This window comes from Plecotus auritus (genome assembly GCF_963455305.1).
Source record: "Plecotus auritus genome assembly, chromosome: 8".
Taxonomy (NCBI): Eukaryota; Metazoa; Chordata; class Mammalia; order Chiroptera; family Vespertilionidae; genus Plecotus; species Plecotus auritus.
The window spans coordinates 11647823-11662080 of record NC_137782.1 but is presented as its reverse complement, the minus strand read 5'-3'; the positions used below and the strand labels follow the sequence as shown (position 1 = coordinate 11662080).

The 14258-nt window shown below is 53.4% G+C and overlaps 1 protein-coding gene across 8 annotated transcripts in view; it reads left to right on the top strand.

The window, feature by feature from the left end:
- The window catches only part of CTIF (cap binding complex dependent translation initiation factor), a 236832-nt gene that overhangs the window by 150516 nt on the left and 72058 nt on the right, over window positions 1-14258 (top strand). For all 8 annotated transcript variants that reach the window (XM_080684486.1, XM_080684492.1, XM_080684493.1 and 5 more), the window contains 2 exons: window positions 7017-7509; window positions 8962-9261. In XM_080684486.1, the coding sequence (XP_080540612.1) occupies window positions 7017-7509; window positions 8962-9261 (793 nt within the window). The remainder of the gene's footprint in view (window positions 1-7016; window positions 7510-8961; window positions 9262-14258) is intronic.

Here is a 14258-nt window from a genome sequence, read left to right as displayed (position 1 = left end):
GACAGAGCGAGTCTGAGAAGACTCACTATTGTCCAGCTTTAGTCTTTGCTGTATTGACAGGGCTGGCTGGCTCTTTTGAACTAGAACACTGGTCAGCAAACTCATTAGTCAACAGAGCCAAATATCAACAGTACAACAATTGAAATCTCTTTTGAGAGCCCAATTTTTTAAACTTAAACTTCTTCTAACACCACTTCTTCAAAATAGACTCGCCCAGGCCATGGTATTTTGTGGAAGAGCCACACTCAAGGGGCCAAAGAGCCGCATGTGGCTCGTGAGCCGCAGTTTGCCAGCCACTGAACTAGGAAGACATGGAATTCTAGCACCCTCCCCCACCCCACCCCCCCTCCGCCAAAAAAAAAAAAAAATCAAGGAAGAAACAGCAGAAGCTTTGCAAAGACCTAGCTGAATTTTTTCTGAGCTTTTGACAACACCCCACCTTCCCACCTCCCCCAGCCATGTAAAAATTACCCCTTCCTCCTCCTGGTAGAGGGAAGTTTTGTTTTGTTTGATTGGGGGAAGGGGGGCTGATTTGAGGAAGAGAGGGAAATCCCTGATATGGGAACTGGGAATCCAGGCAGTTTGGAGACAAATGGTGGGAAGGGCTGGATCAGCCACTCTCTGGGGGCATCCTTGGGCCACAGAAATTCTAAATAAGGATGACAAAAGTTGTAAGAATCAAGCATTATCTGCCAGGGAATTTCCAAAGTGCTTCTCTGGGCTTAAAATTACTCACGCGCTCAAAGAACAAAGAGAATGAAAGGGGAAAGGGCCTATTAATTAAAAGTAATTTAAAAATATAAGTAGGGAGAATTCACCAAAGTCACAGGAGAGTTGTGCTCTGGGGAGGTGGCGGGCCATGGACTTTCTCTCCCGGCCAGTGGTGATCCCTAGGAGGAGCCTGACTCCGTGACTGGCTTTGCTGATGGGGCCCATCTCTTCCCTGGGTGTCCACGCTGGTGATCCCTCCCCTGCTGTCAATCAAACTGACCATCGTCTGAAACTTAAAGCATTAGGCCCATTGAGATCGAACCCAGACAAGGATGAAAATACCACGCAGGCCTCACGCTCAGTTCAGCTTACCAGGCTGCTGTAAATGTTTCTGTAATGACTCTTAAATTACTAAAATAATACAGACAGCGAAGCCCCTGGACGTTACCTATCAAAACAAGCGTAAGAGGGCTCCGAAAGGTGGAGAGAAGGCAGACTGGCTGGGACCGCGGCACCTGAGGAATGACACGGTGGTGACTGGCTTGAGTTTTTCTCTTGGCCTCATAGATCCTAGACTTGGAGCCAAAGAAGCCGGCAACCCAAAATGCCAATAAGCGCAGGCAGACCCAAAAAGCCTAAACAGAAGCCCGCCCTTCGTAACCAAAGGACCAGGAAAGGGGCATTGTCACAAGACAGGAAATTTAGACAAGAGCTGCTCTACTCCAGGCAAATGCCCCAGAAAATACTCACTCCACCCCCACCCATGCCAGCAAAGGCCAAGTGAGGGGCTGAGACTTCACCCTCCTCCCCAGGAGGGTGAACAAGACACCTGTGGGCATCCGGAACTCCCACCCCTGCCAGCAGTAAAGAGGACCCCCCTTGGGGTGTCAGAGAAAGCCCAGGGAGACCCTGACCTCTACTCCCCTCCGGGCAGCCACGAGGCAGTACAGCCCTTTCCACCACCAGAGCAAGGTCAGAGGAGACCAGGTGAGAGGTTTGATTAAGTCCAGAGTCTCGCAGCAGAATACCCAAGATGTCCAGGTTTCAACTGAAAACCTCTTGTCATACCCAGAAAAATCTCAGTTGAATGAAAGGGGACAGTAGATATCAATACTGAGATGACAGAAATGTTAGAATCACCGAAGATTTTAAGGCAGCCAACATAAAGACGCTGCAAGGCACAATTAGGAACACACTCGAAACAAAGTGAGAAATAGATCTTGGCAAAGAAATAAGAAGATATAACAAAGAACCAAATGAAAACTCAATAGTTAAATTAAAACAATGGATAGGCTCAACAGCAGCACAGCGGGAAGCAAGGGAAGAGCTGGCGCCATGGAAGGCAGAGCAGTAGAAACGATCCAGCCTGAGCCACAGAGAGAAGTGGACTGAAAAAGAATGAACGGTCCTTAGAGTCCAGAAAGGAGATGCGAGAAAGGTGGGGCTGAGAAAGTACCCAACAAGGTAATGCCTGGGAACGTCTCCTGCATTGCTGATGGGAATGTCAGATGGTACAGCCTCTCTGGGAAACGGTTCAACGTTGTCGTAAAAAACTAAATACGCAACTGCCCTTGGGCCCAGCAGTGGTGCTCCCAGGCTCCATTTTGTCCCAGAGAAACAAAAACTGTGTCCACACCGCCGAAACCGGTTTGGCTCAATGGATAGAGCGTCGGCCTACGGACTGAAGGGTCCCGGGTTCGATTCCGGTCAAGGGCATGTACCTTGGTTGCGGGCACATCCCCAGTGGGAGGTGTGCAGGAGGCAGCTGATCGATGTTTCTCTCTCATCGATGTTTCTAGCTCTCTATCCCTCTCCCTTCCTCTCTGTAAAAAATCAATAAAATATATTTTTTAAAAAAAAATTTTTTAAATAAATAAAAAAAAAACCTGTGTCCACACCAAAACCTGTGCACGCGTGTTCCTAGCAGCTTTATGCACAATAGCCAATAACCGGAAACAGCCAGCTGTCCTTCCACGGGTAAATAGTTAAACTCACTGGTACATCCACGCTATGGAATACTAGCCAGCAGTGAAAAGGAATGAACTGTTGATGCACACAGCCACGTGGATGAATCTCCTAGAATTATGCTGAGTGGACAAAGTCAATCCCAATGGACTTTTTATTCCATTTATGTAACACTAGAGGCCCGGTTCACGAAATTCCTGCACGGGGGGGAGGGGGGGGTGCGGCAAGGGGGCAGGGGGGCAGGTCCCTCAGCTCAGCCTGCACCCTCTCCAATCTGGGACCCCTCAAGGGATGTCCGACTGCCCATTTAGACCCGATCCAGGTAGGATCGGGCCTAAACGGGCAGTTGGACATCCCTCTCACAATCCAGGACTGCTAGCTCCCAACTGCTCGCCTGCCTGCCTTCTTGATTGCCCCTAACCGCTTCTGCCTGCCAGCCTGATCACCCCCTAACCACTCCCCTGCCAGCCTGATTGATGTCTAACTGCTCCCCTGCCAGCCTGTTTGCCCCCAACTTCCTTCCTCTGCCAGCCTGGTAACCCCTAACTGCCCTCCCTTGCAGGCCTGGTCCCTCCCAACTGCCCTCCCCTGCTGGCCATCTTGTGGTGGCTGTCTTGTGTCCACATGGGGGCAGCCATCTTGTGTGTTGGAGTGATGGTCATTCTGCATATTACTCTTTTATTACATAGGATAGAGGCCTGGTGCATGGATGGGGGCCAGCTGGTTTGCCCTGAAGGGTGTCCCGGATCAGGGTGGGGGTTCCCTTGGGGCGTGGGATGGCCTGGGCGAGGGGCCTGTGGTGGTTTGCAGGCCAGCCACACCCCCCAGCGACCCAAGCGGAGGCCCTGGTATCTGGGGTTTATTTATCTTCTACAATTGAAACTTTGTAGCCTTTAGCTGAGGCCTGGGCCGGCCAGGGTGTGTGGAAAGCTTGGCTTCCTCCATCGCGGGGGAAACCCAAGCCTCCCTCCTGCTCTCTCTGTGGCTGTAGCCATCTTGGTTGGGGTTAATTTGCATACTTGCTCCTGATTGGCTAGTGGGTATGGCGGAGTGATGGTTAATTTGCATATTACTCTTTTATTAGATAGGATTCCGGAGATGACAACATTGTAGAAATGGAGACTAGATGAGTTGTTCCCAGGGGCTAAGGAAGGGTGGTGGGAGGGAAGTGGGTATGACTATTAAAGGAGGAGATGAAGGATCTTTGTGGTGATGGAAATGTGTTGTACCTTGACTGTATCAATGTCAAAAATCCTGTACTATAGTTTTGCAAGACGTTTCCACGGAAAGAAACGGGGTAAAGGATACAAAAGATCTCTCTGCACTATTTCCTACAACTGCGTGGGATTCTATAACTACCTCACAATAAAAAGTTGAGAAAAATAAATACATGTTCATTTCGAAAACCACTGTTAACATTTTGGCGTGTTTCCTTCCAGATTTTTCTATGCATATAAATACTTGCCTTTAAAAAAAAAAAAAAAGCCTTGTGCTGCACACTTACAACACATGCTTTCTTCCATCAACAAGAGTGAACTCCTTCACCACATTCTTAATTACTCTATATTGTTTTTTTGCTGCTACAAGCATGGCTGTTACGAGCATCCTTGTACCTGCATCCCTATGCACGTCTTGGATTGTTTCCTTTGTAAATTGCCGCAAGTGGAATTGCCGTGCGAGGCCCAGCGGTTTGCATGTCATAGAGGCTTTTGTAACCAACTGCCCAATTTCCATCCAGAGCCACACAGATGTCTGCTTCTAATACAGCAGTCCCCCTTATCCACGGTCTCACTTTCCACAGTTTCAGTTACCTAGGGTCAACCTTGGTCTGAAAACATAAATGGAAAATTCCAGAAATAAACAATTCATACGTTTTAAATTGCACACCATTCTGAGTAGCGTGATGAAATCTCGCACCATCCCACCACTCCCTCCCACCCTGGACATGAATCACCCCTTTGTTCCATGTCTCCACGCTGTATATGCCCCCCACCACCACTTAGTCACTTAGTAGCCACCTGGGTTATCAGATCAACTGGCATGGTATCACCATGCTTGTGTTCTAGCGACCCTTATTTTACTTAAAGCCCCAAAGTGCAAGCGCAGTGCTGCTGGCCGTTTGGATATGCCACAGAGAAGCCGGGAAGTGCTTCCTTTATGTGAAAATGTTGCATGTAATGGGGGAAAGCCACCTAGTGTATAGAAGGTGCAGGCAGCCCCTGGGGGTCTTGGCATATCTCCCCTGCGGATAAGAGGGGACTACTGTACACAGGGTATTATAACTTATTTGTGTGGAAACAAAATGAACACCATACACCTGTCTCGTACTTAACAACTAATTTTCCCTGAAAACCCTGCCACTTAGAGAAAGCTTTAAAAAAATGTTATCAAAAATAATACATTTTTTAATTCATTTTAATGGGAAAATGGTGTTCAACCCCAGCCCAAGGTACCCCTAAATTTTCACAGATACAAAATTATCAGGGGAACATTCGAGTTGAGTTTATATCAGTGATAATAATTTGAAAGAGAATAAATATAATCCGTCCATAAAATGCAGTGCAAGGTAGGTCACAGCGGACGGTGTGGGCCTCGTGTTTTAGAAGTTAAAGTCTTTCTGACTGTACAGCTTTTGAGAGACTCATGGTTATCTTGTTCTCCAGCTGCACTCACATAAAGCCATGGCACAGGATGAGATGGAACACAGGCCTTCCGGGGACGGAAGATCCCTGTGCACAAGACTGAAAGATCACCAAAATGCACCCCCCAACTCACTTGCCTTCAATCCACAAATCAAAATATTTGGCTTGTACCATGGCACACACCTCAGATTTGTCCCGTATGGTATGCTCTGCTTAGAAAGTGTTGTGTCAAGTAAATCGGTGAGCCTGTCTTTGCATAAAATCATTATACTAAATATCACTTCTATATTTGTCAGCTTGGGTTGCCATAACAATATCCCACAGTCTGGGTGGCTAAACAACAGGAATTTATTTCCTCATAGTTCTGGGGGCTGAAGGTCCAAGATCAAGGTGTTGGCAGGTTTGGTTTCCTCTGAGGCCTCTCTCCTTAGCTTTCAGATGGCCACCTTCTTGCTGTGTCCTCATATGGTCCTTCTTCTGTGCATGAGCACGTCTGTCCTAATCGCTTAGGAAGACAACAGCCATGCCCTGGCTGGGTAGCTCAGTTGGTTAGAGCAGCATTCCTACCAGGTTGCGGGTTCAATCCCCGGTTAGAGTACGTTCAGGAATCAACCAATGAATGCATAAATAAGTGGAACAGCACAGCGACCACCAGCCGGGCAGTGCCAAACACAACAGGGACCATCCATGGGGGCTCAGCGCCCCACCCCTCTCTCTCTCTCAAATGGATAAGTAAACATGCTAAAAATAAAGACAATAGTCACATTGGATTGGGCTCCATCCTCACAGCCTCCCTTTAACTGAATCACCCTTAGGAAGGCCCTATCTTCACACACAGTCACTTTTTGAGGTTCTGGGGGTTGGGGCTTCGACACATGGATTGAGGTGGGAGGAGCACAATTCAGCTTATAACAACTGTTTATAGCATATTTTGTTATTGGGTTTGGGGGGTAAAAATGTCAGTGTATCAAAAAAAAAAAGTTGTTTAACAAATGATGCAGCTTTTCAAGAGACATTACGGTAAGCAGTCATGACCAGGAGCCCTGCCAGCGTGGCTCAGTTGGTTGAGCAGCATCGCCCTGTGCACTGAAAGGTTGCCAGTTCCACTCCCCGTCAGGGCACATACCTGGGTTGTGGGTTTGAGCCCCGGTAACCGGTCGATGTTTCTCTCTCACACTGATGTTTCTCTCTTTCTCCCTTCCTCTCTCTAAGCATGTCCTTGGTTGAGGATTGTTTTTTAAGTCATTCACAGGATAGTTGTTATCAGATGCAGGTCTGTGTATATCTTTTTGCCAGGACATGTATCGAATATGTTGGGAAGATTCACAAAATGATAACAGTTGCTTCAAGAGGACACAGAGTGGCTGCAGACAGAGTTAGGAGGGCTCACTGCACAGCTATTGTATCGTTTTAATTGTATTCCCTGCACATGAGCTAATGCATATTCTACCAGGGGAATAAAATACTTATTATAGCCAAGGATTGATTTAATTCCTCTATAATCTCAGGGACCTGTCATCTCATTCCCTGCTGTATCCCCAGGCCTGTCACAGAGCTTGGCACACAGCAGGTACCCAGTGGGGGTGTTGACAGAATGACTAAGTGAGCAACTCGGTGAATTCCTCTCTCAGTGTTTGGATGCAGGGACCCTGCACAGCCCACCCCGTGACCCTCTCTGTCTTTCCCTGTGGTTTGCAGACGGCAGCAGAGACCTCCAGGAGGGAGCAAGCCCCAACAGCACGGCGACCACCAGCCGGGCAGTGCCAAACACAACAGGGACCATCAGAAGTCCTACCAGGGGGGCTCGGCACCCCACCCCTCAGGGAGGCCCACCCATCACGGCTACAGCCAGAACCGGCGCTGGCACCATGGCAACATGAAGCACCCACCCGGCGACAAGGGAGAGGCAGGCACCCACCGCAATGCTAAAGAGACCGTGACCGTGGACAGCCCCAAGCTTGAGGACGCCCTGGGGGACACCGGGCACAGTGGCCTCGAGCCCCCCCACAGTCCCGATGGCCCGGCCCCAGCGGCTTCTGAGAGGCTGCCCCCACAGCAGCCGGGAGCCCCGGAGGCCGAGGCAAAGCGTAAAGACAGTGTTACCCCCGAGCGCATCGGGGAGCGGCCCAAAGTTACCCTGCTCCCGTCTTCCAAAGACAGGCTGCGGCGGAGGCTGAAGGAAAAGGGACCGGTAATTGCATTTTCATTGTTCTCTTCCACCAGGGAGCACGCGTGAGGTAGGCACGTTGGTAGGTGGGCACGGGTTTGAGGGCCTGGGGCACCCTGTGGAGAGAAGCGGGAGCCGCCACTGCCTTAGGGACCCCTGGCACCTGCATGAGCCCCTCCAGCACATTCTGGCTCCTCAGCTTCTGGACCCTCAAGTGGGCTCGTGGTACCAGCCCCCAGCCGAAGAGGGGGGGAGAGGGGAAGGAGGAAGAGGCCATGCCTGGGGGCGATGGGAGGTTCGGAGTGACACCACTTTCCAAGCCACGTGCTGGAAGCAGAGAGCAGGTTCCGGAACCTCCGTCCGTGCCCTAGCCCAGAGCTCTCCTTGTTGAGAACAGAGGGGCCAGTGCAGACCTTCCTTCATGCCCTTGATCCTGCCCATCACCTGCCCTCACACCCCAGCAGTTAAGTCCCTCACACTCTCGGCCACCAGCCTGTTGTGCTTGAGTAAGTACTTTTGCGGCTGTCAGGGGCCATTTTTCCTCCTCCCGCCTGCCTCTGGGACCGTGGCATTGAAACTTCAGGAGTGCCAAAACCGGTTTGGCTCAGTGGATAGAGCGTCGGCCTGCGGACTGAAGGGTCCCGGGTTCGATTCCGGTCAAGGGCATGTACCTTGGTTGCGGGCACATCCCCAGTGGGAGGTGTGCAGGAGGCAGCTGATCGATGTTTCTCTCTCATCGATGTTTCTAGCTCTCTATCCCTCTCCCTTCCTCTCTGTAAAAAGAAACTTCAGGAGGGTGTAGGCTTTCTATCTGAGATTTTCCTCCTGGAAGGGCCCGTCATTTTGGTGACACACTGGAGGATTCTTTGGTGTGAAGTGTTCGTGGGTAGAAGGCCAGCCCAGTCTCCATAGGACACAAAGCTGTGGCCATGGCCGTGGCCACAGGGAACCCTATGTCCAGAGAACACAACCACTGTGGGCTCCAGGAGCCTAGAGCTACTCCCTGGGTGCGTCTGACCAGTATAGCAGGCATTTTGGATGCCACCTTCCTTCCCGACCTAGTCTTCCTGCCCTCGTTTTCTCTTTGGCCCAGTTTTTATTTGTTATCCTATTTCATCTTCTATAAGCCCTATTAAACCATTTCTGGATTGAGACCTTTGATGGACCCGTAGACAAACAGAACCCATACACGTGAGAATCCTGGGTGAGAGGTAGAACTCACTAGAAGGGATGTCACAGGGGCCAAGGACAAGGGCAGCAGAGAGCGTGGGGCTGAGGGTCCTTGGTGGAGGTCAGCATTCCTGGGGGGAACCAGACCCGGGTTCTAGAAGGTGGGGCTGGGTCCTTTCTGGGGGTGGCACACTTCCCGTGCGGGCCACTCCCCAATACACACACACACACACACACACACACACACACACACACACAGAACCTCGGCTCCACTCAGGCCGCCTCGCTTTGTCTGCCTGCCCCCAGGACGAGGTGGCCGTGGAGCCCCCGACCCCGCAGCAGAACAAGATGGACAAGCTGATTGAGATCCTGAACAGCATGCGCAACAACTGCAGCGACGTGGACGCCAAGCTCAGCACCTTCATGGAGGAGGCCCAGAACTCGACCAACTCCGAGGAGATGCTGGGCGAGATCGTGCGGACCATCTACCACAAGGCCGTGTCCGACCGCAGCTTCGCCTTCACGGCCGCCAAGCTCTGCGACAAGATGGCGCTCTTCATGGTGGAGGGGACCAAGTTCCGCAGCCTGCTGCTCAACATGCTCCAGGTAACCGACACCGGCAGCTGCGTCTCCGGCCGCCCCCCCTCCCTGCCCCCGGGGTTATTACTAGAGAGAAGGCTGCAAATTCTGACCACGGTTGAACTTTTCCCAAGTTCCACCCTTGCCCGATTAATTATAGAAAATAAGAAGGCACTCAAGGGGCAAGGGCTGAGTGGCCGGATTTACGTGTGTTTGTGTGAGGGCTCCATGGTTACGGTGGCCCAATATACTTTTATAGGTGCGTCATGTTTAACCGGCCTCTGCCTCTTTCTATTTCCATGATAAGCGGGCTGGCTCGCGGTCTTCACCAGCCTGTGCTTTGACCTCTCACGTCTGAGTAGACATGACCTTGCGGTGGCCTTCTCTCTTCTTGCTCCCCCTCTCCAGGACCAGCCCCCCAGCCCCCACCCCTGGAGGTGGTGCTGTTGGTTGTAGCTGGTGCTTAGATGGGTCTGAGCAGAAGGTACAAGGGCCTTGAGCAGGGAAGGTCTGGTCTGTGTGCTGATGCTCTGAGCTTCCTGAAACCCTCATGCGGCAGAGGGGAGCATGGTGATTTAATAGTCTTATTCAGGAGTCCTCAAACTTTTTAAACAGGGGCCAGTTCACTGTCCCTCAGACCGTTGGAGGGCCGGACTATAGTTTAAAAAAAAAACTATGAACAAATTCCTATGCGCACTGCGGGCCCGGGATGAGTCAGCTGCTAAGCAGGACAGGCAGCGGCACCTGGCGGGCCGGATAAATGTCCTCGGCGGGCCGCGTGTGGCCCGCGGGCCGTAGTTTGAGGACCCCTGGTTATTCCTTGGTGCTTTCCCAGTTAAAACCGTCCGCCCCCGGAAGCTTCATCTGGCTCCTCAGTCTTTCCTCCACGGTGGCAGAGCTCCACGATGGTTTTACTGGGGTGAGTGTGTAGCAGGCGTGAGCGTGGGCACTTAGACTGAGCCCAGCAGTTTCATGTCGAGTGCGGAGCTGGGGGGCTGATGCCAGCTCGGCTACCAGGGATGGTAGTAGGTGAACTGGTGGCATCAGGGACAGGTAGCAGGTAGCAGGGCACGTTGGCCACGCCAGGCCAGGGACTATCCTTGACTCGAGAAAAGCCATCTCTGCTTTTACTCTGAACATTAGACTAGTCGAGATAGGAATTGCGTTTCCAGTGCAGGTAACGGGGAACAGTAGCTTGCAAGTTCTGCACATTAGGGCTGGAAGAGTGTACCTGCAGGTCTCTCTTAACCAGGTAACAATGGGTCATCCAAACCACAGTGCACGAGCCAGAGGGTGCCTGCTCATCATTCCTCTAGACACCAGGTGTGAACTAGGACAGATGGCCACCTGGTCTCAGCCACCTGGTCCGTGGTCTGCTGTCTTTCCCCTCAGACAGGGAGGCAGGAGCCCTCTCCACGCACAGCTCAGAGGGCTCCGTCCCGCTGTCCTCTCCTCTTCCCGAGGAGCCTGCTCACTGCAACCTGAGCCCTCGCTGGCTGGCCGGGGCTGCATCTCCAGCTCCGGGCCCTGATCGGGTTCCCATTCCTGGATCGCCCACGCTCCCCTGGTGACGAATTCCCGCATTACCTGAGGGATTTGCACATTGGACATGTTCCTTGCAGGCCGGAATGTCCCGGGAGCGTGTGGGGGGTGGCAACGGGGTGTCCAGGATGGGATCAGCCTGTGGCCTGTGGCCTTGGCTTTTGTCCAGGATAGGGCAAGATTTCTGGACAGCGGCTGCCAGACCCCGGTAACCTCGCCAAAGCCAGGGACAGACAGACATATAGGGCATGGGATGATGCACCAGCCGGGAAGGGCAGCCTGACCATGGGACCACCCAGGATCCTGCCCAGGTCAGGCATTTCTTCCAATGACCCCTGGTTAGAGCGGCCTCGCCCATGGTGTCCCACATGGCATCAATCCTGCAAATGCTCACCCACAAAAGGGGCTCCGTGGCCCGACACTGGCCTCTCCATTAGTCCACAAGCAGACTGGCCCGCAACAGAGGAAGGGAACCTGTTAGGCTGCATTGAACTCAGCGAAGTCCTCCCCACAGCCCCCCGCTAATGACTTCTCGCGGAACTGCTGTGCTGAGAGACACCGTCTGGCAAACACCAGGACAGAGAGAGAGAGGACTAAACTGAAAGCTGAGAAACGGGGCTTCTCGACCAGGTTCACACCGTCAGCCAGAGCTTGGCTCTGCGCTCTCGCTGGGCCAGTGCTCAGCTGCTTAGCACTCGGCAGCGGCCTTAGGATTCTGTGCTGCTGGAGATGACTCGGGCTGGGGAGGGCGAGAGGGGCCACATGGCCTCTTCCTTCCTCACTCTCCCACGACCGGGCCCTGGTATGCAGTCCTGGGTCCCCTGGTCCTCGGAAACCGGCTCACCCCATATTGTGGCTCAAGGTGTGCCAAGCCTCCTAAGGCCACCTTGTCTCTGGGCAGAGGAGAGCTGTCCTTCCCACGGCGTTTGCCTGCATGGAGCATTTGTGGGTCAGGTATTTAGAAATGTAAACGTCCTCGCCTTCTCCCTCTTCACCACCCCCAACCCCAGCTTTCATGTAAGCTGAGGAGGGGGCCCCTCGAAGGGCATAATCAGGGGCATAAGCCAGGCACTTCGGTCTCCTGAGTCGCCATTCAAGGCCCTTTGGGCTCCCGTGGAAGGCGGGCTGGATGTGCAGCTCCTTACAGACTGCACCCCCCCCACATCCGCTCACCAGGCCCCGAGGAAGCCACCACCATGCCTTGCTGGGCCTCCATGGGCCCTGCCGCTCCGCTCCGCAGCTCAGGAAGTGGCCGGTGAGCGGAGGCTTCCAGGCGGCATAACTCCTGGCCACACACCACCCCAGACCCACAAAGCACAAGAACAGAGAGCATGGCTCATCAAGCCCCATTCCCCTCCTTAACACCCACAGGGCTGTCTTTTTTCACCAGCTTTCATTTTCTGGTGAACCTGATTTATATCCCTTTGCTGCAGCCGTGGGCCCAGCCCCAGAGCCCTTCCCTCTCCTTCCTCCCTCTGAGGTTCACACTCAGCTTCTTCCACGCCTGGCCACGGCCACTGGGTCCCGTGCCAGCCCCCGGTTCAGTTTGGTGGCCTCTGAAACGCCCCTCATGGGGCCAGGTTTGGCTGCTGCTGCCACGTCCAAGTTCTGAGACCCGGCTTAGTGCTTGGCGCTGGCTGCGAAGGGCCCAGGGTGTGAAGTGCCCGCGGAGCACAGCTCCCAGCAGCTGGCTTCGGATGTTGCCCTCCTTGGCCAACCACGTTTGCCGCCTGGGCTTCAGCAGTGGGAGCTGGCAGCACGGGACGGGGGGGCAGGCTCTGATAGAGCGGACACTTGGCAGACGTGTGAGGGCTGCCTGCCAGGCTGGGGTGCAGCCCCTGTGGAGAGGGAAATGGGGCGGGGGGAGGTCACAGGACCTTTAACCCTTCCCAGCCAGACTTAGCTTTGTCATCTGAAGGAAGCCAGAGGCACTGCCCCCAGGAGCTATGGTGATACCAGAGCCCCACCCTGGGGTCTCTGTGGACCCCTGTCACCAATCCCACAGCACAAAATACGCTCTTCCGTTGTCACATCTACACTGAACCTTTTTGCCTGAGATGTGGTTCTTCTCTTGGTGGTGTTCTTATAAGTAAAATTCTACCTAATAGACATTTCTTAAATGTCCGTTATGTGCCAATCAAGCGTGTACATTAGATCAGTTTCTCAACTTGAATGTGCGTATGAATCACATGGGATTTTACTGAAATGCGGATTCCGATCCAGTGGGTCTGGTGGACCTTAGAGGCTCATTTCTAACACTCTCCCCGATGACGCCGGCGCTGCTGGCCGGTGACGGGGCATTGGACGGCCGTCGGTGATGGTTCAGTTTCGCAGATGGGCCGTCCGAGGCACAGGCTTCCATCGGTGCGATGGTGGGAAGTGGGGATCCAGCCTGGGAATACCGGGTTTTCCCTAGGCCCGTGCTTCAGCCCAGCTGTCCATTAGACGCGCGTGGGAAGGAGCTTTCAAAACATGCGGGCAGGGCCCCTACCCCAGCCCACTGAATCAGACTGTCCGGGCATGGGGCCTGGGCATCCTTTTTGTTGTTTCCATTGATTTGTAGAGAGAGTGGAAAAGAGGGAGGGAGCTGGGGGAGAGAGAGAGAAACATCGATGTAAGAGAAATACATCAATTGGTTGCCTCCTGCACGCGTCCCAACTAGGCCGGGGATCAAACCTGCAACCCAGGCACATGCCGCTGACTGGGAATTAATTGGACCCGCGACCCTTTGGCACGCGGGCCGATGCTCTAACTACTAAGCAGCACTGGCCAGGACATGGGCATCCTTTTTTAAAGGACTCCCCAGGTGAATCTATGGCGCAACAGGTTGAGCACCACTATTAGGAAGATACTCCAGAGATGCCCTGACTGTGCCACCATTGTCACTTACGAGCCAGCTGGTCCTGCCTGTCTCCCCACAAACGAGTCAATACATAGGTGCCAGGTGCTGGACTGTCCGCTGAGCGAGGTGGGTGAGCTGGGAGGAGAACACTGAAGCAGGAGACATCAGCAGCTGACACATCCCTTCACGCTGCCCGTGCTCGGTTTACCCTCCGTGCAGTGAGGAAACCGGTCCGGACATCCCAGGGCCCGTTTTTCATGCTCCTCACCATCGTCCTGAGGTTCTGAGTGAACCAGGCGGAGCCCCACGCTGCCTCTCCTCTCCCACTGACCCCATTTCTCTCTGTCCTCAGCTCCTCTCCCCGCCCTGTTCCTTTTTCTTGGCCTCGGATATTGGTGAGAGCAGCTATCACATGTTGTAGGAAGAGGACCTCACTCTCCACCCACATTCCCAGGCTGTGCCAGGGGCCAGGCCACCCAGGGAAAGCTGGGGAGTGATCCCCTTCGCTGCCCAGCCTGCCTCTCCCCGCCTGGCTCCCGGCTCCCGGCTCCTTCATATTTGTAAAGTCCCACACCCACTAGAGTACGTGGCTTGACAATTTCTGACTTCCAGGAGAATGTGGGCTGCCCAGGGGCCCTGG